The 22,213-nt window shown below is 49.4% G+C and overlaps 10 protein-coding genes across 10 annotated transcripts; 4 read left to right on the top strand and 6 right to left on the bottom strand.

The window, feature by feature from the left end:
• Positions 1 to 68: 68 nt before the first annotated feature.
• ASPBRDRAFT_51705 (Zn(II)2Cys6 transcription factor) lies at positions 69 to 1,352 on the bottom strand (the record flags this gene model as incomplete). Its single annotated transcript, XM_067626781.1, has 2 exons — positions 69 to 1,196; positions 1,266 to 1,352. 2 exons carry the CDS (start codon positions 1,350 to 1,352, stop codon positions 69 to 71), a joined length of 1,215 nt encoding a protein of 404 aa, XP_067483276.1.
• Positions 1,353 to 1,942: 590 nt separating this feature from the next.
• ASPBRDRAFT_51704 (uncharacterized protein) lies at positions 1,943 to 5,153 on the bottom strand (the record flags this gene model as incomplete). Its single annotated transcript, XM_067626780.1, has 14 exons — positions 1,943 to 2,115; positions 2,174 to 2,303; positions 2,363 to 2,454; positions 2,530 to 2,644; positions 2,722 to 2,869; positions 2,940 to 3,287; positions 3,342 to 3,450; positions 3,505 to 3,643; positions 3,752 to 3,756; positions 3,829 to 3,989; positions 4,054 to 4,412; positions 4,466 to 4,620; positions 4,683 to 4,883; positions 4,958 to 5,153. 14 exons carry the CDS (start codon positions 5,151 to 5,153, stop codon positions 1,943 to 1,945), a joined length of 2,331 nt encoding a protein of 776 aa, XP_067483275.1.
• Positions 5,154 to 5,890: 737 nt separating this feature from the next.
• On the top strand, positions 5,891 to 6,893 carry ASPBRDRAFT_192203 (RTA1 domain-containing protein; the record flags this gene model as incomplete). Its single annotated transcript, XM_067620453.1, has 3 exons — positions 5,891 to 6,053; positions 6,124 to 6,366; positions 6,427 to 6,893. The coding sequence occupies 3 exons, from the start codon at positions 5,891 to 5,893 to the stop codon at positions 6,891 to 6,893; spliced, it is 873 nt and encodes a 290-aa protein (XP_067483274.1).
• A 691-nt stretch (positions 6,894 to 7,584) lies between these two features.
• ASPBRDRAFT_116554 (FAD-binding oxidoreductase) lies at positions 7,585 to 9,294 on the bottom strand (the record flags this gene model as incomplete). Its single annotated transcript, XM_067616992.1, has 4 exons — positions 7,585 to 7,856; positions 7,924 to 8,132; positions 8,190 to 8,884; positions 8,941 to 9,294. The coding sequence occupies 4 exons, from the start codon at positions 9,292 to 9,294 to the stop codon at positions 7,585 to 7,587; spliced, it is 1,530 nt and encodes a 509-aa protein (XP_067483273.1).
• A 2,558-nt stretch (positions 9,295 to 11,852) lies between these two features.
• ASPBRDRAFT_117279 (uncharacterized protein) lies at positions 11,853 to 12,869 on the top strand (the record flags this gene model as incomplete). Its single annotated transcript, XM_067617072.1, has 1 exon — positions 11,853 to 12,869. The coding sequence occupies one exon, from the start codon at positions 11,853 to 11,855 to the stop codon at positions 12,867 to 12,869; it is 1,017 nt and encodes a 338-aa protein (XP_067483272.1).
• Positions 12,870 to 12,975: 106 nt separating this feature from the next.
• ASPBRDRAFT_389621 (uncharacterized protein) lies at positions 12,976 to 13,632 on the top strand. The gene has a single exon (XM_067624042.1). It carries the CDS (start codon positions 13,082 to 13,084, stop codon positions 13,427 to 13,429), a length of 348 nt encoding a protein of 115 aa, XP_067483271.1. The 5' UTR covers positions 12,976 to 13,081; the 3' UTR covers positions 13,430 to 13,632.
• Positions 13,633 to 13,834: 202 nt separating this feature from the next.
• ASPBRDRAFT_116697 (flavin monoamine oxidase family protein) lies at positions 13,835 to 15,577 on the bottom strand (the record flags this gene model as incomplete). The annotated part of the gene is made up of 4 exons (XM_067617009.1): positions 13,835 to 14,832; positions 14,887 to 15,275; positions 15,344 to 15,381; positions 15,440 to 15,577. The coding sequence occupies 4 exons, from the start codon at positions 15,575 to 15,577 to the stop codon at positions 13,835 to 13,837; spliced, it is 1,563 nt and encodes a 520-aa protein (XP_067483270.1).
• Positions 15,578 to 16,459: 882 nt separating this feature from the next.
• On the bottom strand, positions 16,460 to 18,346 carry ASPBRDRAFT_192198 (homeobox domain-containing protein; the record flags this gene model as incomplete). The annotated part of the gene is made up of 3 exons (XM_067620452.1): positions 16,460 to 17,899; positions 17,964 to 18,075; positions 18,165 to 18,346. 3 exons carry the CDS (start codon positions 18,344 to 18,346, stop codon positions 16,460 to 16,462), a joined length of 1,734 nt encoding a protein of 577 aa, XP_067483269.1.
• A 1,022-nt stretch (positions 18,347 to 19,368) lies between these two features.
• Positions 19,369 to 21,120, bottom strand: ASPBRDRAFT_118245 (cation diffusion facilitator family transporter; the record flags this gene model as incomplete). Its single annotated transcript, XM_067617157.1, has 4 exons — positions 19,369 to 19,769; positions 19,841 to 20,661; positions 20,714 to 20,764; positions 20,825 to 21,120. The coding sequence occupies 4 exons, from the start codon at positions 21,118 to 21,120 to the stop codon at positions 19,369 to 19,371; spliced, it is 1,569 nt and encodes a 522-aa protein (XP_067483268.1).
• A 292-nt stretch (positions 21,121 to 21,412) lies between these two features.
• On the top strand, positions 21,413 to 21,872 carry ASPBRDRAFT_116045 (uncharacterized protein; the record flags this gene model as incomplete). Its single annotated transcript, XM_067616952.1, has 2 exons — positions 21,413 to 21,581; positions 21,637 to 21,872. The coding sequence occupies 2 exons, from the start codon at positions 21,413 to 21,415 to the stop codon at positions 21,870 to 21,872; spliced, it is 405 nt and encodes a 134-aa protein (XP_067483267.1).
• Between the last annotated feature and the right edge of the window lie 341 nt (positions 21,873 to 22,213).

The raw sequence follows: 22,213 nt of genomic DNA, 5'->3' as shown, positions 1-22,213 counted from the left end.
ATTATTTGCCAAAGAGTAAAAAAAAACAAAAAAAAAAAAAGATAAGAATGGCTAACTGTTTGTAACCACTACCTTGGCGGAAGAAATCCGATCTGTTCACTAGGCCACTGAAGCCAAGCTCGATAAACAGGTTCATGGAGCTGATTATAGATCTGCGACAAGATATGAGTACCCCAGCCCTTCATACACCAGATCCACTCCAACTGATGCAGCAACACGCAAAAGTACCCCACAATCACCATAGAAAGCGGCCGGTATTCTTTCAAGAAGACTAGAAAGTCGTGAGGAACACGCAGAAGCCACATGAAGACGTCTGACGTCTCGAGCCGCCATCCCTTCTCATAGCATATCGTGAAGCAAGTGCCCAGATGATAGATTGCGTCACAATAGACCTGCTTTTCGTGATCGTCTGTGGCTTCGTTGATGACGAAACGGCGAAAGTCCTCGAGAAATTGGTGCTGCGTGGGCGGATCTGAGTCCTGGGCATGAGCGTGACGTTGTCGATGCACGCTGAACAATGTTCTCAGCGGTCCCGTCTTCAGGGACTCCTCAGCGAAGTCGACGATGGTTCCAGTGCCCCGGATAAGCATTAGCCAGTTGGCGATTTCGTGGTCTTCCCATAGGAGAAAATTGCCTAGTTTGAGCGGCTTGGCGCAGCAAATGAAGGAAGAAAGCGCCGAGAAGAGAAATAGCGGGGTACAATTGTCGTGGGTGATGTTGGCTATCTCCGGCGTGGCAAGTTTTAATGATGCTTCGTGGTGCAAGCTCGCCTGGGAAATATAATGTTCCTGCTTTTCTGGGCGTAAGACAGCCAAATGCAGAGCAGACACGGCCAGGATGGCGCGGAGGGTGTAAGGCGCCGTGAACGCTATTTGAGGCACTTCGATGCGCCATAGTGTCTGGATAACGGGGTGAAATGAGAACGTATAGGCGGTTGAAGTGCTGTAATGATGTAGAAGCTCCAGATCGGCAATGGCCAATTCCGGCCCTGGCGCCGCCATCTGCGGCTGACCCGCACCACCGCTGGGAGAGCTGGGGTTGCTTGGTCTGGAGTCGGATTGCGGGGTGGACCTTTGGCTAGAGAGAGAGTTCTGATAGCCTAAAGGGGATGATCCTGCCATTCTATTTGAGACAGTGAAGGAGCAATGGACTCCATGTCTCTTGCAATTGCTGCATATCGGCTTTTCTTCTCCACACTGGAACCAGATTAGCCATTTGGTCTTACATTACGGCCCTGGTTCGACCACTTGCATCCGTTGACATACCTTGACCTTTCGCAATTTGCATTGCTGACAACCGCTGCGTGATTTCCGATGAGACCGGCGGCCTTTGATAGTAGCGCTGCTGTGCATTTCGCCCAGAATTCGCCCAGGTTCTCTTCAACACTATGTGTAGACTGTACGGGGGCCAATCATGTAAGTTTAAATTATTCAGTAACTCAGATGGTCGACATATGAGAGAAATAATCCTTGTAAAAATAGTAATCCAACGGGATATCGACTTGGCTATCCAGGGTCCAGAACTTTGAGTGAACACTGGGCAGTAGCAGAGTGCATCTCTTCCGTTGTCTCCTCTTCAGATGCAGTGGATGCCTGAAATAACCATTGCAGGCTTATAACACTAAGAGTGCAGTTATTTTCGGTCAATCAGGCTGCCACGTTCTGGTTATGTTGCATCGAGGCCTTCGGCGCAGCAGTGATACTTGGATCACGGAAGCCTGAGCCGGCAAATTTAGCTCTTCTTGGCTCGCGCTAGTACTATTTGCCGGGTGCAAACATGACAAACGTGACCCTTAAGGCTCCACCAAATATATGCCTGCTACATGCACAGATATAATTATCTCTACATAAACCTGATAAGTTTGCCCTTTCAGTTGCTATGTCTTGGAGATTGAGTATACATTATATCAGGTTATTAGTAATTTCCTATTTATTCCTGCCCTTCAAGCATCGAAAGCCGAAAGCACATTATTCCTGAACCCTGCATCGGCTACCTTGGGACTCTTAAACCCGCGGTCCAGATGTCGACGGCAAATAGCTTCAACGTGCCTCTCGTTGTTAAGCTGAATCTGGTCCGATGTAGGGGCCGTACGTGTATGCTTTCCTGCCTCAGCACCTTATCGGGGTTACCATAAAGCCAATGATTGATTAATGATTCACTGCGCTCTGCTTACCTGCCATGGTGTCGATGTTGGAGAAGCCTCTTTGCCATGCCTGCCTCGTGTTTGAGTTCATCACTTCTCCCGAAGGGCCAAGCCCGGCATTCTTAGGTGTAGTTTCATCGATTTCAGTATCACCAGCGAGCTAACTTTTGGTCAGTCAGGCTCAATCAAAATGTCGCACATAGAAGAGTTCAATCTTACATCATAAGACGCTGAAACATCATCTTCTTCACGCTTCCTGAATTGTGACTGGTGTTTCTTGACACTTTTTACTCCGTATGTGACAGTATTGACTACTAATGCAGTGCCTAATAGCTGCTAGATGAGCGACGCACTGTATATGATCAGGGGTAAAAGGAGTTACTGACTCGTGAATGGCAACAGCGCGATGTTTCCAAAGAATCTGGCGGTCCCAACACCGACATCTCTAGCAACGCTGCGCTTTGCTTTCTTTTCGTATACACTCTCATCATCTGCCAGGGTCTCCTATAGTAGTGATTCTCAGCAAGTGGTTACCCAGACACCATACGAAAGATATTGGCACGGGCCAGTATACTTACCCTTTGACGACCAGCTATCATGCCAACGAGGTCTGATGCGGACACTATTTCCTTTGCCGCATTGGTAAATCCATTCCAGTATTCCTTGGCGGTACCATCATATGAGGCAGAGCACTCGGCTGGCAATTTGTATAGACAGCGGTTGATTCTGAGTCCACGGCAGTTAACAATCGATGTCTAAGCTGGTCCGCAACATCCATAAGAATTTTCCGACTTACAGTACAATATCAGTGAGCTTTATCCGGTTCTCCTGCACTAGAACTGCTGCTGTTTCGGATGATACTGCGAGCGATGGTCGGTTCCAGATTCGATACATTGCTAGATCCTGTTTGGAGATGTCGCATGTCTGTACTTGCGAAGGCAAAGAGCGATAGAACGATAGGATAGCATTCTCAAGTCCTGCTTCTTCTATTACCTGTTGCTGAATAGCATGTGTTGACTCTTGAACATCTGTACGGAGGCAGAATGTGAGTGCTTGTGCTAGACTTTCTGAAGTAAGCGTCCTGCTGGTCAGTGGCGAAGCGCCAGCACCAATCGTGGCAATTTTATGTGCAGCTGATAGATGACTACTGGACTCAGTAAGGGCTCATGCTCAACAGAGTAATGATTAGTAGGCTTACTCTTCTGTTGGCGAGATTACCACACTTGGCTTTCCGTACTGAAGAGCCAGTTGTGTGCTGGCTAGGCTTCCATTGTGCACGATAACAGCCACTCTAGGAAGCAACCACTCTGTGTAAGCTAGTCAGCGTCATTTTATTTGTATAGGTCGATGCTTGTTCCTACCAAAGGGGACAAACTCTGTGACAAAGATGGCGTCACTGTTTAATAGCTCACCAAGGCGCCTACATTCCTTGGGTAGTAGGACACGGGAGCCAATCTTCTGCATAGCATTTTGAATGATGGGCGCCAGACGGTATGCATCCTGCATGCTATTTTTGGACAACATTAAAAATATAGGCGCGGGACCAGAGGACAAGAAATGGTCTAGGTCTTTCTTGGGGATGAAAGAGGTTTCATGTTGTTCGAATACGTGACCTGAAATTTCTGCGATTTTCTATCAGCTTCAGACGTTTCGCTTAAGAGGCTATAGTAGCAATAGGCCTCTACCATCATTGTTGTTCCAGTCACTTGGTCGCGGAACCAAAAGCTTTGAACAGAAATATGTGTGGGGAATTCCGTGATCAGCAACGAGTCTCCCCGCTGTAACAGGGGATATGCTCGTCAAGCCTAGAACCTGCTCTCGAAATTGATTGATGGGCTTGAGTATACTTTCCAGAAGGAAAGTCAACTATTTGTTAGCCAATTTCAATCAAAGTTCTCCTGTTTACTCACACATTCCACGTTGATTCTTCAACTAACGCATAAGAAAGCATGTTCGCGGTAGATTGATCGACGCCATCATAGGGGCTTATACGAGCGCGTGGATGAGGAAATGCTCTTGTTGGGGTCTGAGGTATGGCAGACATAATATGAAGAGGGATTGAAAGGCGTTCAGCGCAATGAATGTGAGCACGGGCCATTGGATTCGCAATGATTGCATCCGCTAAAAACGGTCGACGATCGCCATTAAAAGGGGCAATGCATGCCCTCCAGCATTGGTGATATGTTTCATAAGACAATTGCCGAACTCTTCTGAGATGTTGAAACTTAGCCTGAGCCTCGTCTGAAGGCTGGGCGTCATCCATATAATCCTAGTGATGTTAAGTGATTCTTGCCCATCGCCAGGGGTACAGATAGCTATTACCATTGATTGTGCTAGCTCATGGCCGTAACTTATAGCGAAGAAGTTAAGGCCCTGACCTCTGACCAGATGTTCGCAGGATGCAGCCGCCGCGACCCGAACTCGATGATTGTCCCTGGTAAGCTGCTTTGCAACGGCCAAGAAAGGCATTATGCTCTCTATTGCAGTTTTCATTTATCAGAAAGCGGTAATAGCGAAGAAGAAGGTCAGTTGTCGATACCTTCAACAACCATTAGCACAATGTCCAGAGGTGGAGGCTTCATGTTCTCCTGTATCTGGCCGTATTGACTAGGATTTCGACACTCATTGTCCTCCAAGCCCACGCTCACTAATCTAGCCTGCGCTTTCGGTCGCATAAAGGCTTGAATGAAGGCAGATGTGCGCGATGCAAGATCTGGGCTGAGACTAAGTTTTGCATCTTCTACCCGGGGGCGTGCTACAAGTAAGCCATCTATCGTTCAAATTGGGAGATAATGGATATCAGGAAGGTCTTACCATCAGCGGCACAGTACTCCTCCAAATAGCGAGTATTATTTGTGAATTCGGGTGCGAAATCGGGCTCAATTGTAAATAGTGAGATTTCGGAAGAGACACATGAACTGCGCGCTGAGTATGCAGGTGGAGGATCATCGAAACACTCCTCCTGTTGACTGTAGTCTCCCACAAGCTCAGCCTCTTTGTTATTAGACATGATTGTATTGCATTAGACAGGCTGACGGAGATTCCTGCAAAGTGTTGAGTCGAAGTGAAAAGGAAAGAGGAACTTATTTGCCGGTAGAAAATCTGCCCCTATTTCTGCGCGAATATTTCCCACAAAGCCCGTACTTGATGGGGGATAGTTATTAACATTGTGGCATTATAGCATGAAACTTTGGGTTCGAATGGTAAATATAGTAATAAAGCCCTCAGCAACGTGTACCAGGCTGAGTAGAAGTGACTGGACTGGATTTAGGATGCCAACTGTGGAGACTACTAGACTTCAAACAGCAATAGAATAGACATCAGGACCAATGACCTCTCTATAAACCATGGATCTACTGGGTCGATCCACCACATTCCACTAGGCTGCCAGATGAAACTTTCGGGTTCGTACTCGGGTTCGGGAATTAAGGTTTAGGCCATGAATCTACTCGCGATGACCCACACAATTTGAGATCAACCACAACAACATCATGACTATATTGGGATCATGTACGTTGTGATATGCCTGAGTGGAAGACTCGAACCCGAACACGACCGGTGTACAACAAAAGCTACTGCCTAAGATTGCGCCTCGAAGCAACGGAAAATTTTTTTTGTATCATGGACTACATCTTTATAAGGGCTACAATGGCCCTCTCTGCTTCTTTACGATGTATAGCGGATATTGCCAATCTGATGACTTCTTGACAAACAGTCACTATCTATTTCTTTTGAATACGTGCAACTATGTTCCTCCCAAGATCTACTTTCGTCCTATATGAGTATGACCCCAGCCTGGCAGCTGCGGTGATATTTGCCGCACTGTTCATATTGACCACGGGATTCCATCTCTATCAAAGATTTCGGAGTCATGCCAAGTACTTCAATCCCTTCATTGTCGGAGGAGTGTGTAAGTCAATCTTACGGTTGGAGAAGCATGCACTTCTCTATGCTACGAGTCACTGACTTACCGTGTTCAGTCCAGGTAATTGGCTATATCGTTCGCGCCAAAGCCCATTTCGACCAAACCTCAACCACTCTGTACTCTATACAAACGCTCCTCCTACTACTGGCACCAACCCTATATGCGGCATCGATATACATGGTCCTAGGGAGAATCATCAGCTTCCTGAATGCGCCACATTTGAGCGTTGTCCCCGTGAAGTGGATGACCAAAATCTTTGTCTCCGGCGACATTCTATCTTTTATTCTCCAAGGCGCAGGTGAGCCAAAAGAACCCCCTCGACGCTCAGAAGACTATAACTAATCTCCACACCCCAAAGGCGGCGGTATAATGGCCAACGGATCCACAAGCTCCATGAAAATCGGCCAGTGGGTCATTGTAGTGGGTCTATGCGTCCAACTACTGTTCTTCGGGGCCTTCTTAGTTGCCTCGATTACGTTTCACTGCAGAATATCCAAGGCCCCTACTGCAGAATCAGATAAGACAATGAGTTCCGCAAGAAGCTGCTTGCCGAAGGACTGGAGGGGCTTATTATTCGCATGTTACTTCGTCAGCGTTCTGATCCTCATCCGATCGGTTTACCGTCTTATCGAGTTTGCACAGGGTAATAGTGGCTATGTGATTAGCCATGAAGTTTTCCTGTATGTTCTCGACGCGTCGATGATGTTTCTGGTCATGTTGACGATGAATTTGTTTCACCCGTCCATTGTTCTGCGGGATGGCACTCATCATCAGCGTATTAATCTAGAGGAACTTGGCTTACGGCACGATGATCGAGATATGTGAGATTTGTATCTCCAAGCGTTTTGGAAAAGACTCCAAGCCATATTTTACTCTTTTTGCTCTGTTCCCGTTTCGTTCTCACATTATTCTTGCCTGATTATATGAACTAACTAAGTTACTTCCTTGCACTTTTTTGATATAGACTATCACGATCAATGTATATAGTTGTTTCCTACTATTCCAAATCCATAACAATGTCTCAAAAGCATAAAGTTCAGAAGCATGAAGAAACGGTTATGGGTATGCTGACAGCATCATCATGTCAGTGTAACGACCGGTAGGTTGGTAATTGGATATAGGCATTATTTGAAGAAGTAGTATATTAATTGGTCAAGTGAGTATCCTATCGTATCACAGGTCTTTGGGTAAACAACTTCAGAGCAATTACAACACCACCCAACTCCAATTTCGGAGGATTTGTACTTCGTTGTCATGTTCGGTGATTTTCTACTTGCTCTCAGCTGAACAATTTGCAGCTAATCTGTTCAATATATATGCTTTCCATAAGGGTTTCCTACAGACGGTGGCCGGGGGCTTTAGCAATACGTTTAATTTTCTAGTGCATTCAACCTCCAGTATGAGCAGAACATAACTAAATAATAAACCAATTATAGTCGCCAATCTCGGACAGCTGAGCAGCATATCTTCCCTTTCACTTCTACAGTAAGCACGTCCTTCATCGCAACCTCGCCTTTCAGTTACCAAGTTTGAACCCACCCCAGTTCAGTCTCGTAAAAGTACCGAGAGGATCATAACGCTCACGGATCTCTCTCATCCGCTGCACATTCTCACCTGGAAACCCTGCAAAAGGATCCTGCCAGTCACCCCCATCACCCATGTAGATAAAGTCCCTGGCAAGTCCATTGCGCTTGTTAATCCCATGCAAGTGTTCCACCAGCTGACGAACCCACGCTTCAACGCGAAGATCATCCTCGGCTTTGTCCCAGCCTGTACTTAGTTGCCACCCTGTCGAGGTGTTAGCCTGAGAACAGCTCCTATTGAATGACACAGAGATCTTCTGATGCGAACTCACAGATGGTAGGCTCTTCCACTAGACCCCAGACGTTACCAATCCCGTTGGTCTTTGCTACTCTGACGGCACTTGCAGGCGAAATATTGATCACGAAAGTGGGGTAGAGGCCCTGAACATCGGCAATTTGGTTCACTGCCGCTTTCCATGTCTGATACATTGAGTACAAGACGTCAGAGTCAGGGAACATTGAGTGATGGCCAAATGTGACGCTAATTTATTGTCAATTCTCTGGTGGCTAGAATGCATAGGGGTGAGTGGGCAGATACCGGAACATTTGCTTGGGAGAGTCAAGGTTCTCAGCCCACTGCTTGGAGGTAGTGACATTGTTAACTTTATACACTCCAGGAATAGCAGTGAAGTTGACAAACTTCGAAGGAGGATTGCTGATTCCCTCTTGAACTCCCAAAAGTGAAGGTGAGACGCTCCCAGTTGTGGCATTGTAGGTGATGGTTAGGACGGATCCAGCGGCAACCGAACTGTCACTGTCGGCAACAACCCAGTCGCATGATGCCTTTATAAAATCATAGACTGCCGTCTCGTTGAACTCTTGAATCGTCGTGCTGATATGGGGCATGGAGTATGTCTTGAGGGTAAACTTGGTTACAATGCCGAAGTTGTTTGCGCCTCCTTTTAGAGCCCAAAACAGGTCTGGATTCGAAGTAGCATTAGCGGCAACCTGCGTGCCATTCCCCAAGACGACATCATAATTAACCACATTGTCCATGGCAAATCCGTACTTGTTAATAAAGTAGGATACACCGCCGATCAAGGTTAAACCAGGCACGCCAATAGTCTTAAGGCGTCCGCCAATGGCAGCTCGACCATATGGATCAAGCGCAGAATATACATCGTACCATGTCATTCCCGGAGCGACATCGATTGTATCGTTGTTCACGCGATATCCTTTCATGTTGTCGAAGGCCAGAAGCACACCGCCATTGATGTTGTTCGATCCAGGATACTAAATGGTATTTGATGTCAATAAAGATACAAGTATCCCGCCAGGAGATTTCGTACATTCATATGTCCTCCTCCACGAACCGCAAATTGAGCACCACATGTGGCAAAGAGACCGACAGCATCGGCTACCTGCTCAGCTGAAGTAGGAAGAAAGATGCATGCCGGGTCAAGGTCTGCTCGGATATCCCAGTAGCTCGTAGCCTGTGAGGTGTAGTTGGCGGAGCCAGGGTAAATGACCAAGCTCGAATATGATATAGCAAGCTTGCTGCATGCACATCTAGCGCCTGTTTCCAAGTCCACAGTGCTGACAGCGGTTGTGCTGGTTGCATTTATGCTTCCTTGACCAAGACCGACGAGGGATGAACTGAAGGCAGAAGACGCCAATGAGGCGAGGACCAAGAAAGAATTCATTGTCAGAGACACAACGCTTTAAGGTAGAATGATTTCATGAAGGCGGATTATCGCGGTCGAGTAGAGCTCTTTATAGCCTTTGAGATCTTCAGGCTATACTACACCCAATGCTAATGGAACCCGGTTGCCTGCGGATTGTTTCCGATCCGATACATTTTGTCGACATAATAAAGTTCATCAATTTGTCCCATAATTGACTTTGCTATACCTGCATTCAAGTTGAAGAAATGAATGAAGGAATGTGGGTGATGAGCATCCATGGGCGTTGTATACAGTGGGGTGCAGAGTGGAGCAAGCTATAGTCGGGTTCGGGTTCGTATCACGGGCTCGGGTTCGGATTTGTCGCAGCATAGGAAGATCATCCGTGCGGCCAAAATCATGCTATTCCAGATACTGAGGAGTTTCATACTACTCGAGCACGTTGGTGGAGCAGAGGCCAACTGGTGCATAATGTATAGCTCTATGTGGGGGGCCAAGCTGGTGGGACTTGTTCTTGACAGAATGAGCTGGGTCGTGTGGGTGGGTTAATTATATAGTATAAAGCGCCATGTAGCAGGACTGCATGAAAGGACAATGACGAACTGCCTCAGGGAAAGGGGCGGCTAGTTGAGGAAATCAGGTTCGATTTTCGCAATGAGAATATCAGTTCATAAGGCTCAAGATAACCTTCTCGGCATGCCCTAAGAGACTGTTGCTTTGTTTCTAGTAGATGAAAAGGCATGCTCCTGCTGTAAGCGGCCATAGTGGAAGGAGACCTACCAGTTTCATCTTCTTCTGGTGATAGATATAACATCCAAAGCGCAAAGAACTTGAGGAAATTAGCGCATACAGTCGGAGAAGAGTCCCCGAATCAGTTTCTGTACCCGTCTCGAGGAACAAACCATTTCATTTTATTAGGTCTAGATGTTTTACAGATCCCCTGGCTTCAAGAGCAAGGCACTGCTGTGGAGCTGTTTACCAGCAGCTCTTTACGTGCCCAGCTATCCGAGGGTATGTGCAATGACGGCTCGATTTATGTGAAGAGCTTTGTACATGACAACTTGGAATTTAGATAGATTCTTGGTCAGCAACATCGTTTGATGAAGCCCCAAGACGCTGGTAGGACGATGGTTATCAACTACTAAGCCGGATATGACTAACGGAAGAGATGCGTAGGACGCGGAAGGTGACTAGAATAAAGAGACATGGGGGTGACATGGCCATTTTGAGGACCGCAGGAGTTTGAAATTAGACGACTCGTCCGGTTGAGGCGGATATTCACTACGTCGAGTCCCTTGACTGTCTTGGGATAACCATGGCCTTGCGTATTACGTCGCTGCGTACACAATCACCACGAAATGATATTAGTAAAGAAAAAGGCGAATGCTTGCCATTTGCTCTACCTGTCCAGTAGAAGGGCATAAACTGGCCAGCGTGACCATCACACACTTATATGGCCAGGCCGGTGAGCCTCATGGCTATCCGGACAGTTCCGTGACGATCATCCAAAGCCAGGGCGTCGGGATGGAGCGACGGGTCAAGCCACTGTCGCCCGTATCTCGAGGTGCCTGACGCTCCGTGAAGCAGGGATGCGATACGAATGCGATAACCGGTTGAAAACCACATGCTGACGGCTGACGGAGACACCGAGAAAGAGGGACCAAGTGGCTGAGCAAATCCAATGCCCTTCAGTAGATATGCAGCATGCATTACATTAGTGTGGTGGTTCTGGAAGCATGTGGAATGTCTAGGCCGGCCCAGACTTCCCAATCAGGTGTGCATCTTTCGTGTCGGAGATTTTCTCCCCTATCCACTATTCTCAGATCAAGCGAGATAAGGCGAGACATACACTGGAAAAGTACATTGATCAGATCGCAGTTCAACTGGGTCTGGCGTAAAATGGAATTCGTGCTTCAGCTATCGGTTAGACCGACGGGGTTTGCCGAAATCGAGGGAGGCCTGGCAAAGAGATGCACCTGCCAGCATTAGTGACACAAGCTTCATCGAATCATGACGATCAGCATGGCCATGACAGAACTCCGATGATCATCATGTGAGAGACATGAGGAAAGCTGAACGATGGGTGGAGGGCGGAGGGAAGAATAAGAAGCAAGAGGAAAGGGAAGGCAAGTCAGGTGGCGGCGGGTGGGCCTGAGCAGCGCCTCGTGTCTTCCTTTCTTTTCGTTTTCCCGATCGATCTCCAGCGCTTGCTTTCCCCTTCCATCTCTTCTTGACCTCACCACTCAACTTTCCCTCCCTCCCTCCTCCACTTCCTTATCACACTTCTCCCACGTTCGGGTTTGGGTTTCGAAAAGCACCCCGGCTGTGTCCGCATAGGATTAGTGCAAGGGCAAATTTATTCCTGTGTACCACCACCCCCAATCCGAAAGTTCGTGTTCCACCCCCTGAACTGCGACCTCTCCACTCCTTCCGCCTCCCCCAGGCCAAATCCAAATTCGACTTGGATTCGGGACGGTGACACTTCCTGGTTCAACTCGACCGTGGTGACTCGCAGAGTATTCGCCGTTGGCCCACCAGCATGAGGCCCGTTTAGATCGACTCCCTGGTTGCAGACAGACATGGAAGCGTCACACCCACCCCCCGAGGGGATAATGCTTCCCCCAAGCCCCGTTGGTTCGTCCGATTCATTTGACTCGACATCGTCCGGCTCTGCCGCAGAGCAATCTGGCGAAACAAAATGCGGCGATAACGTCATGATCACTTTGTCGCTCACGCCTGATCCGCCGGTCCAAACTCCAACTCGCCTTCCTTTAGCCCGTTCCCATTTCCGGTCACGATCAATGGTTGAGGTCCCCGGTCTACCTCCGATGACGCGCGCCCACTCGTCTCCAGGGCTGGACTCACGGGGTAGATATATATTCGTCAACGGTCGCGGGGCATCAACAAATGTGGGTGATCCGGCGGCCAAGCGCTATCTGCCGTTGCAGGTCACCACAGGAGATGGCCTAGAGTCCAGAATGGTGCCCCTGAATATCTCGGAGACTATCTCAGAACATGCGGAGCTGGATACTAATTTTGTTCACTCTCCGTCTCAAATCGACTATCACCCTACCTCGCCGGTATTCTCTCACACTCTACCGCGTGTCAACCGTCGCCGACCGTCGTCTCCCCTTCACTTCCAAAGTCCAAGCTCGTCTGTCCACTCTATGGGCAGTCCGTCCGGCCATTCCTCTCCCGTGATCCTCAACATGAGGTACAATGAATCTTACCCCGGTTATTCGGCATCTTCAACCTCATCTATACCCTCCACCCCGACGAGCCTTCGATCTCGCAGCCCGAGCATTTCGTCATTGGAAACTATCCCTGACATCCCTGATGCCGAAGCCGCTGCCATCGAGGCGGACCGGATCGCGGCCCTGAAAGCAGCGGCTGATAAGGCCGATGAAGCAGAAGCGGCCAGCAACGGCAATCGAAGGCGTGGGGCATCTGATGCTTCTGGGCCCTCCAGCGGTCTGATGACAATGCGGGCAGGATCGGTTGGCTACGGACCCCGAGCTGACAAGCGGAAACGTTGGAGTGTCTGTGGAGCAGAACGTCGACAGGACCTGGACCTGGAAACGATCTGGGAAGATTGAATGCGGTGCAAAGCCAGCATTGAGTTCTTGCTACGACTTTCAGTCTGTTTCGTGGACACTTCTACACTACGCATGATTCGGACCAAGCTGGCCGATGACTTGTCTATACCAAACTGATCAACAATCACATACGCCCGACACATACGCGTCCGTCGCGTTCCAAATATTTCCACTCACCATAAGGCAAACAAACCTCAGCCACCTCGGGAGAAATGGCGCTCAGCCGCGAACCTCTCGCCAGCCTTGCTTGCTCCTTCTTTTTATCTATGTATCAAGCGCTCAGTTCGAAAATACCCAATATCTTCTATCGTTTCACGTCTTTATCTTCAGCGGTCAACCCACCAATTTCATCCAGGAAGGCCGCAGAGTTTGATAATCGCGCAGGTCCGTGGATGCTCTACAAGTCGAGTTTCGTTTCTTATCCTATCTGGGTCGTTTTTTCCAGCGTGGCGCATGGTACTTTGTTTTCCGTTCTACCTATCTGGGGGCGTTTCGCTTATTGTTGTCTTCTTAACCTTGCACGCTACTGTTCGTTTTATCGTCAGGTAACAGTTGATTGATTGATTGATTGAAGAGCAATATGTGATTCCCCTGTTAACTTTGTCTCTCTTGTTACTCTATTCGTCTATTGCACTTGTGCATGGCGCGGCTTTGTGTGTCATTCATGTACTATGAATCTGAGATTCACCGCGTTTCTCTGTTTGTTTGCTGGCCGGCGGCCGGTGTGGGGGGTGTAAATAACTGTTAGCTGGCTATAACTGCAATCCATACATATCGGAAGCTGTACCACATCCATGCAAAGGCACGTGTAGTTGTCTCCAAACATAGCCGTATATATGTGCGTATATCATAACAAAAGAAGAAACAAACGTGTAGCAAAGCAATCAGACAGGCAACAAAGCAACCCAAAACAACCCAACTCAAGCTAAGCAAGTAGTACTAGATGGTAGTGAGATAGGTGCACGTCATAAAAGCCCCTTGGGCGTAGCAGAAGGCAAAGAATCATCCCTCTCCAGCCCAATCCCAAGCCTACCCAGTCCATACAAGTTACAGATCTGGCCTGCGGCGCGCTCACCACTCCAATACGCGCCGGTCGTGGTACCCAACGCCACGAACGGCGCTGTATGTTCGCCCGCGAACCAGACTCCGCGGTCTGCGCCCATGCCCGCGCGTAGGACCTCGATATCGCGATCTCCCTGTGTGAGGCCAACTTGGAAGTTGCAGTAGGAGCCGTTACCTGCGTAAGTGTCGTTTTGCCACTGTGTTGCTGCGAAGGCGATTGGTTTGCAGTCCGGAGATGAGTCTGAGTAGCCGTAGAGGCGGGAGTAGAAGGGATGGAGGAAGTCGTTGAGGAAGTTGTAGTATTCTTTGGAGGAGGGGTCGAGGCCTTTTAGTTTGGAGACAATGTATGTGGAGCAGGGGCCGAAGGTATAGAAGAGGAGGGTGGGGTGTGCGCAGGAGGTGGGGAGAGCAGCGAGTGAGATGCATTCTTGGTTCCAGAGGATGCCGTTCGGCCTTTTTGTGTATTCTGGGTTGAGAAATTGGGCGAAGGTAGGGTTCTCAAAGCTGCTGTATTCTAAGTCGGTTTTGAGGATGTCGGCGGTCTTGGGATCTTCGGGGCCGGCGTGCCAGTATGCGCGGGGAAATGTGACGTAGACTTTTTCTAGTCTGCCGTAGGAGATGCTGTCGATGGCTTGGTTCAGTCGAGGAGGGAGGCTTGGGTTGAAGGCTTGTTTGTTGCGTTTGAGCCAGCCGAGTGGACAGGTAACTACTACTTCGTCGAAATCGAAGGTCTCTCCTGATGCTGTTGTGAGGTTCACCTTGCTGGGGCATCCCATGGCTTTCCGGGATTCGGAATCAATTTTGACAATAGGCTGGCGGAAACGAATATCTGCACGTTGCAGGGCATTTTTCGAGACATACTTGAGAATGTTCTTGTACGTCGATGCCACAAAAAAGTTATCTGCCATTAAGCTGCTTAGTTGAGTGTTATTATCACGTGGCGAGGGGTACTCACTCCCATCTATGCACTCTTCGAGACAGAAGAACTTCAAGCTCTGCCTTTCAATCGGATCACCGACGTACGCTCCCCAAAGTCTGGAAGATTCAATGCAAAGCTCCTTTTCAGCGGTGCTAAGGTCTGTCTTCTCAATCTCCTCGTGGAAAAAGTCGAGCAGGCTTCGTTCGGGTGGAATTATATCTTTATGCGTGTTGCTATACTCAAAGGCCTTCTCGATAGTCGTCCACAGTACCGCTGATACTTTAGCGGCTTGTGCGTCGTCAATTGCTTTGCCATCTGTGGATACTAGCGCCTGATTCCCTTCAAAGTCTTCGAGCACGGTCTCTGTTGCCTCTGCAACTGCGACAATCGGGTTTTTGCCAGTGCCGTGTATCCAATTGGGACCTCTGATAGATGTCAGCATGGACGTCACAGAATAAAGTTAAGGCCAGTGGGAAGAAGCAGGCAGTATTACAGGTCTATAAGATGTTTGTGGATCTTCTGCTGGTGTACCTGCTCGAGACGGTTAGTGAACTATTTGAATCTAACTATAGATGGTCCTCATACGCACCCGGCCCCCGACTCTGTCTCTCGCTTCGAATAGAGTCACACGAGCACCATTCTGAATAAGAATGTCAGCACATCTCAAGCCCGACAGACCAGCTCCAATGACAGCCACGTTGGGCCTCCTGCCCATTGTGATCGTCATATGAAAGAGAAAGCTTGTCTTCCGAGACCGAAGCAATAATCGATCTTCCTTGGAGATGACTGTATGCAGTAACCGCCTGTTGTGCTACGTGAAGTCAGCTGCTGCGCAATCCGCTCATGACATGGAGAGATAAGCCGGTGCAAGTTGCAGCCGCTACTACTTGATATGATGAAGGCTAGACCTGGGAAAGTGCATATCCGAAACAAACGAGGTTTAAACTGGATCGACCTACCCACAAATGAAAACAATTCTGTCTCAAATCTACGAAACAGAGACGAAACCCTGGAACATCAAACTGCGGGTGGCGGAGAGAAAGACAGCGAGGCGAATACTTCCTAGTTATCAGGGAGACGGACAAGGCCCGGCGGTTATATGTCAGCGGGAAGCCACGTGCTTGCAGAAGCCGCCCACAGGCATCTTCTGCAGTCCACCTATTCGGCACATCTTCCACTTATCTACTCCGTTCTCCCTACACTTCCCACACCTCCACCCCCGCCTTGCCCTGCCATCCGGATCAGTCCATCACAGGCGCTTACGTATCAAACAAGCCGATCATTCTATCATATGCTTCCATTGTTTTGTTGTATTAAGCTATTCGGCTGTGATAGCACTTGGATATCATCTGTGGCGTGGCACAGGGTTTCGTCATCAAGTCCGGACCCATGGTTGCAGCTTCCTGGAGCAAACCTGCGAGCTGCACCTCTGGGAACGTAAAGCAATCATCTCACAATCATACACACAATCACCCGCTTGCTAGCCTGTAACCTCCAATATTGACACTACAAAGGAAAGAAAGGGATATGAAACAAAGGGGGGGAATGACGAAAAGAAATAAACAAAGGAAATGGCGATCATATCACAAGGATACAGGAGAAGCTTAGCTCATCTCCACGCCCCTTGGCTCAGAGATAACAAGCCTTGGATGCAGTCAAGGTCTTCTTCCTGACTTGCACCTCCCCCGCCATTCATGAAAGCCGACACCTCGGCGTCCAACTCAGGCACATCCTTGTCGATTACCCCGCTCACTCGGTGGTGCGAGTGAGACATCCGTGAGTACCTTCCGCCTGATGCCAGATCCCTGTTGGCTTTGGCATCCCTGCTGTTCGCCTCTCTAAGTATTGAACGCCGGGAGTGATGATGCGAAGCGGTCCGCCGGCGGACATGGGAGGTGCGTGTGCCCGGTATCCAGTTCTCCTTATCCGAGTCACCCCAGTGTAACTCCAGGTCATCGTCTTTCGTCGATGTTGTCTTTGAATTAGAGAACTTATCACCAAGGGTCGCACGGCCAGTCTCCAGCCGGCCCAATGAAGAGACCGTGCGGGAAATCTTCCGTCTCTTGTCACCAGTCGGCTTAGGGACAGGGGTATTGAGATATTCTGAAGCATTCAAGGCATTGCTATGCCTCGCTGACATGCTCCTCGTTAGTGAACGCTGACCACGTGCGCGGAACAGAGCGGGAGAGCCAGCGTTCGGTGCGCTTTGGGAGCTGGTGGGAGTAGAAATTGCACTTCTTGCATCAGTGTCAAAAAACGATTCCCAATTGCGAGGATCTCGTGATCTTCCAAACAACTTTTCTGTCTCCAGGGAACCACCACGCGGTGTACTAAATGCCGCAGCACTGTTGCTCCTGCGAAGCCCTGCAAGCCTAGGCTTACGTGCCGAGAACATAGAAATACGATTCTTTGACGGAGACGGTTCGCCGTCGGCACGGATCACAGCTTTTCCATCTGAGGACATGGCGATCCGCAAGGCATTTCGGCCTTTCGGAGGAGATGGCGTTAACTCGTCTTCTTTGCGTACCATAGCTTCTCCGTCGAACGAGAGCGATATCCGCAAGGATGGCGGCGACTTCATAGGTGTTGATGTTCCTTGCACAAACGGCCGACTGCCATGGGTTTCAGAAAATGATCGCTTCCTCTTAGCAGAGGTCGGGTTGGAATCTTCGGGATGAGTTTCATCGTGCATCACGAGCGGTTGTTGTTCTGGCAGCATCTCGTCTGTGGGACTCTGCGAATCCTCCACAGCTTCAGTGGCCAGGCTAGTTTGAGAGCTCAAACCTGACTGCTCCAGCTCATTATTCTCTCCATGCACCCCATCAGATTCGAAAGACACGTGATCGGACGATTGTGTAGCAACGTTCCTGTCCTGGCAGTTGTCCTCGGATTGCTCCGTCCCGCTCGAAGATCCTGGCTCGGTTGGTAGGCTGTCATCGGCTACCCGTTTTGACGCGTCGGACCCGTCCGACCGAGGCGCGAGAAGCTCATGAGGTTGGAGTGGTTTCGACTTCCGGCGATCGTTTTGACGACGGTTTTGGAACCAGATCTAAGTTCCAGGCACATTAGAATGCACTTCAGAAGGGGATGTTATATTGTTATCGCAGACATACTTGCACCTCCTTCTCGCCCAACGAGACGCGACTAACTATACTGGCTCGGGCCGTTTTGTCTGGTTTTGGGTTCCGTTGATATTCAGCTTCAAGGATTGCGTGGTCTTCGGGGCTATATGTCCACAGCGTTGACGTGTTAGCGATCTATTGGCAGCGCGAGCCATTGGGCCAATGAGGACTGGAATTGGTTTCCGTGCATACCTGGTCCGCCGCCGCTTTTGCCGTGCCAGCAATTTATTGTCCACGCGTGGAGGAAGGTTCTGAGTTAGGGTCTTTTGGGAGTGTACTAGGAAAGCGTAATTGAGGGCAGCAGCAGAATCGGACGCCTGGGTTGATGGCGGCGAGGAGGAGCATGGTGCAGCAGAGGGCTCCGGGTCAGACATGGTAAATAGCCGTAAACCGAATTAACAGCATAGGAGGACGGGGAGGGAGAGCAACAGGAAGGAGTAGAGAGAAAGTAGGAAAGAAAAGGAAAGACGCGGGCCGTGGCCTAAGTAAAATGACGAAGCGGACGTGAACAGGAGATCCGGTGTGATGTGGGAACGATTCCCCAAGCCGGAGAAAAAAGACGCTTCATCTAATCGCGTCGCGATGTGGACGCGGGCGGGCACCGCGGAGGCGTGGTAAGTGTATAGTATCTTGTAAACCCGGTACTGTATGGTCCAGTTCCTCCGGCTCTCCGCTCGATTTTCTGCGGCTCGGCCGCTTCTCCGCCGCCCGCACGAGGCTTTCTTTCATTCCAAAGAATGTCCCCCTTGATTCGAAGCCTTTTCCCTTACTGATTGGATCTGCAGTCTGTCCTTGTCTTATCACTGAGATTTAAGTCACACGTCATTGACACCTTTCTTTTCAAACTGTTCTAACCAGTCATTGTTTGATGCTTTTCCTGCAGTTCAACCCACCCGCTCACTCGCCCCCGGAGGGTCCTCAATAGAGAGTAGCGCATGTAACGGTCGTTCCAAGCAGGATCCAGCGGAATATCACCGCCGCGCGCCCGCCACCGCGCGTAGCGTTTCTTCTATTCTTTCTTGCTTTTCAGTCGTTCTTTCTTACAACGTAACCGGTCCGAGGGACTCGCGCAATCGCGCTTATTGACGTGTTTCGGTCCCATTGAAGGTCATCAGTGGACAATATTCGCGATGAAATGCTACGGTACCGAGTGATCATAACAATTTACCGATTTCGGTTGTTTTTCACTGTGTTTGTTGTTTTGCTTGTGGTTGTTTGTTACGGGATACAAATAAACACGACCACCATCTTCTACTAGTACCAACTACTACTGCATTTATTATGCACAAGACACGACCAATTCAATAAATATCATTGACCTTCCTATTTTTCTTCCTCCCACGTGATCATCCTATTCACAGTGTAAAAATAATTCTAGAAGTCGAAATCAAAATAATCACCCCTCCACTTGATTCATATGACTCGGAATATTCCACGGATCGTAATCAATATGCACAAAAGCCCTATCCACCGTAGGCACACTCTCCACCATATACTGCAGACTCTCCCCGACATCATGACTATCCTGGAGCCTTGTCTTCGGGTCCAGAACAATATCCACCTCGACGTTGAGTCGATCTCCAGCGTAATAGGCCTTGAGATCCTGGATTTTGAGAATCGCTTTCGAGAACCGCATCGTCATGTACAGCAGGATACTGTGGTCTTTGGGTGATGCGGCGGCGCCTGTTAGGTGGCCGATGTGTTCGCTGGCGGTGGCGCTCCAGTTGTAGATTATGTAGATGGAGAGGAGAAGACCGCCGAGGGGGTCGATGTACCAGGTTTTGGTGAGGGAGCCGACTTTTAGGTAAAAAGATCCTGGTTAGTGGTGTGGTGTTTTAGTTAGGGGGAAATGGGGTGAGGGCTCTTACTGAGAGGGAAGAGAATACTGAATAGGTTGAAGACTACATCCGTCATGGCGTCTTGTGCTAGTGCCTGGACGCTTGAGTTCTTGATCAGTCGACACCAGAACCAGCAGATGAGCTTGACGATGACTGTGCTGGCCATGACGGCGATGGACGGGAGCGATAGATCGACGACGGAGCGATCGGAAGAAATGAGACGTGTGAAAGATGTGAGAGCGACTTGAACGAAAGATGTCACCATCACGACGGCGAAAACTAATACGCTGAGTGGCTCGAGTCGGCGACGGCTGATCGGGTATCGGGAGCGGTCTTGTCGACGGATCAGGGTGGTTGTGATCCAGACTATGGCTGTGCTGAGGAAGTCCAATGCCCCATCGACTAAGCTGGCTAGGACAGATAGGGAGTTTGTCATGGTCATGGCGACGATCTTTGCGACCAGGAGGAGGACGTTGGCGATGGAGTTGATGTAGATCGCGACGGTGACTATGCGGTCGCTGCTGTCGACGAACTCATCATTTGTCGCTATGATGTCTGGCGGGGATGCTGCTCGTTCTTCAATGGTCGCAGGCAGGAGTGGAGAGGTCTCGCTCTCGCTGGGAATGCGATAGAGATTCCGGGGCGTTCTTTTGATTTTACCAGATGCTTGGGTGTCCCCTGTGCCGTTGGAGGTTGCGTCATATGCTCGGCCGTTGGTTGAGACTGGGGGTTCTACTGGCTGGTTGTTGTGATAGTCTACAATCAGGCGATGAGGGAGAGAAGAGTCCAGCAGTCTGTCGATGAAGAGATATTGCGATATCAGATCATTGTTGCGCTCGTAATACTCGCGCCTGTTACTTTTGGTTAGATCGTATAGCGTTGAAACCATAGCTGGGAACGTACATGGCCTTGGACATCTTCTTCAGCGTCGCCGGGTCTTGATAGAAAAGTTGCCTGTGTGTCCCCGTTAGTACTAGATGTCAACTGAGCTGTGAAATGAGGGCAGTGACATACCAACGATACATAGGCCTGCTCTCGCCGATGAGTCGTCTAGCGCGCTCAAAGGCGAGAGGCCTGTCCCCGCGATCTTGGGGAAAAGAGTCATCAAGACGGTCACTATCATAAGGATTATCGGTACTTTGGACGCTGAGAGAGCGCCGTCTTATCAGTCCTCCGAGGCGTTGACCACGGGTGGAAAGAAGGTCGTGGTCCAAGTCGAGACTTGGTTGTCTCGCCCGGACGAAGGAATCCGATCGCGGCGAAGAGGCAAGCGTTGGCGGCATCGTACTAGAACGTTGTGTTGAGGACATCTTCTCTTCTATTGCATTAAAAAGAACGACGTGCAAATGCAAATCCAATGGACGATGAAGAATTCTAACTCGGCGGCAGCGATGACTCGCTCGACCAAGGCAACATGGTGGGACCCTGACGGCATCTTCGATTGGAGTCTGGGGACGCGCGGGCTGGGCCGAGCTGTTTAGCTCACCATTATGAGATGGAGCTCGACAGACCTTTTACACTTCAACAAACATACGTACCTGGCTATTCAATCACTGACCATTGAACAATCATAATTATACGTTTGTGCCGAGTAAAACTCAAATGTCGTTGTCGCAAGAAGCCGCCTCGTGGTTCTCGCCGCCAGCTGTGCAGCTCTCTCCTTCACCACAGCCTGGAGAGAAAGCTCCCGCTTGCCCAGAACTGCCCCTCCCAGTCAACAACAACAACAGACCAACCATTATTTCATTCCTTAGGCACTGTGGATGTCCTGGTCAGTGGTATATTTTGGAATCTGTAGTTGTCCACTAACCTTATCGTGATTGCAGTGGCGGAAGCAACTTTCCTCGAGCTGCGCACTGCCGCTAAGAATCACCCTGAGATCAACTTTGTCGCTGTATCGCATAGCGACCAGCCATCAACAGAGAGATGGCTGGAGTCTATTGGCGGGAATACTGAATCTGGCTCCAATCCCGTGACTGTAATCGTCGATGCTGATCGCAAGATCTATGCGCAATGGGGCCTGGGCGTCACTTCCTGGAGCCATGTCCTGAGCCCGTTTTGACTCCTATCTATTGGGAAGCTGGGGTGGGAAAGGGGAATCTGGAACAGGCCTACCGAGAGTGGTAGTCGATGGCAGTTGAGTGGCAATTGGGCCGTTGATGCCGAAGGATTTGTGCGCTGGGGAGGGGCCGTGAAGCGAGCTGATGAGTTGATAGATATTGAACAGGCAGTACATAGTATCAAAGCTTAATTCTGTAATATGGAGGCTCGTCTAGATCCCAAGGGTGGCTTTATGGCATTATCCTATTAACCGAATATAATGGTACCATAGCAAGACCAAGTAATGGAAGATGTTGTACTCTCAGTCCCATCCCATTGAATTCTTTTGCGCCTCTCTTCGAC

This window comes from Aspergillus brasiliensis, assembly GCF_001889945.1.
Source record: "Aspergillus brasiliensis CBS 101740 unplaced genomic scaffold ASPBRscaffold_2, whole genome shotgun sequence".
Lineage (NCBI taxonomy): Eukaryota > Fungi > Ascomycota > Eurotiomycetes > Eurotiales > Aspergillaceae > Aspergillus > Aspergillus brasiliensis.
Note: the sequence above shows the minus strand (reverse complement) of the source record. Positions and strands in the feature narration are given on the sequence as shown.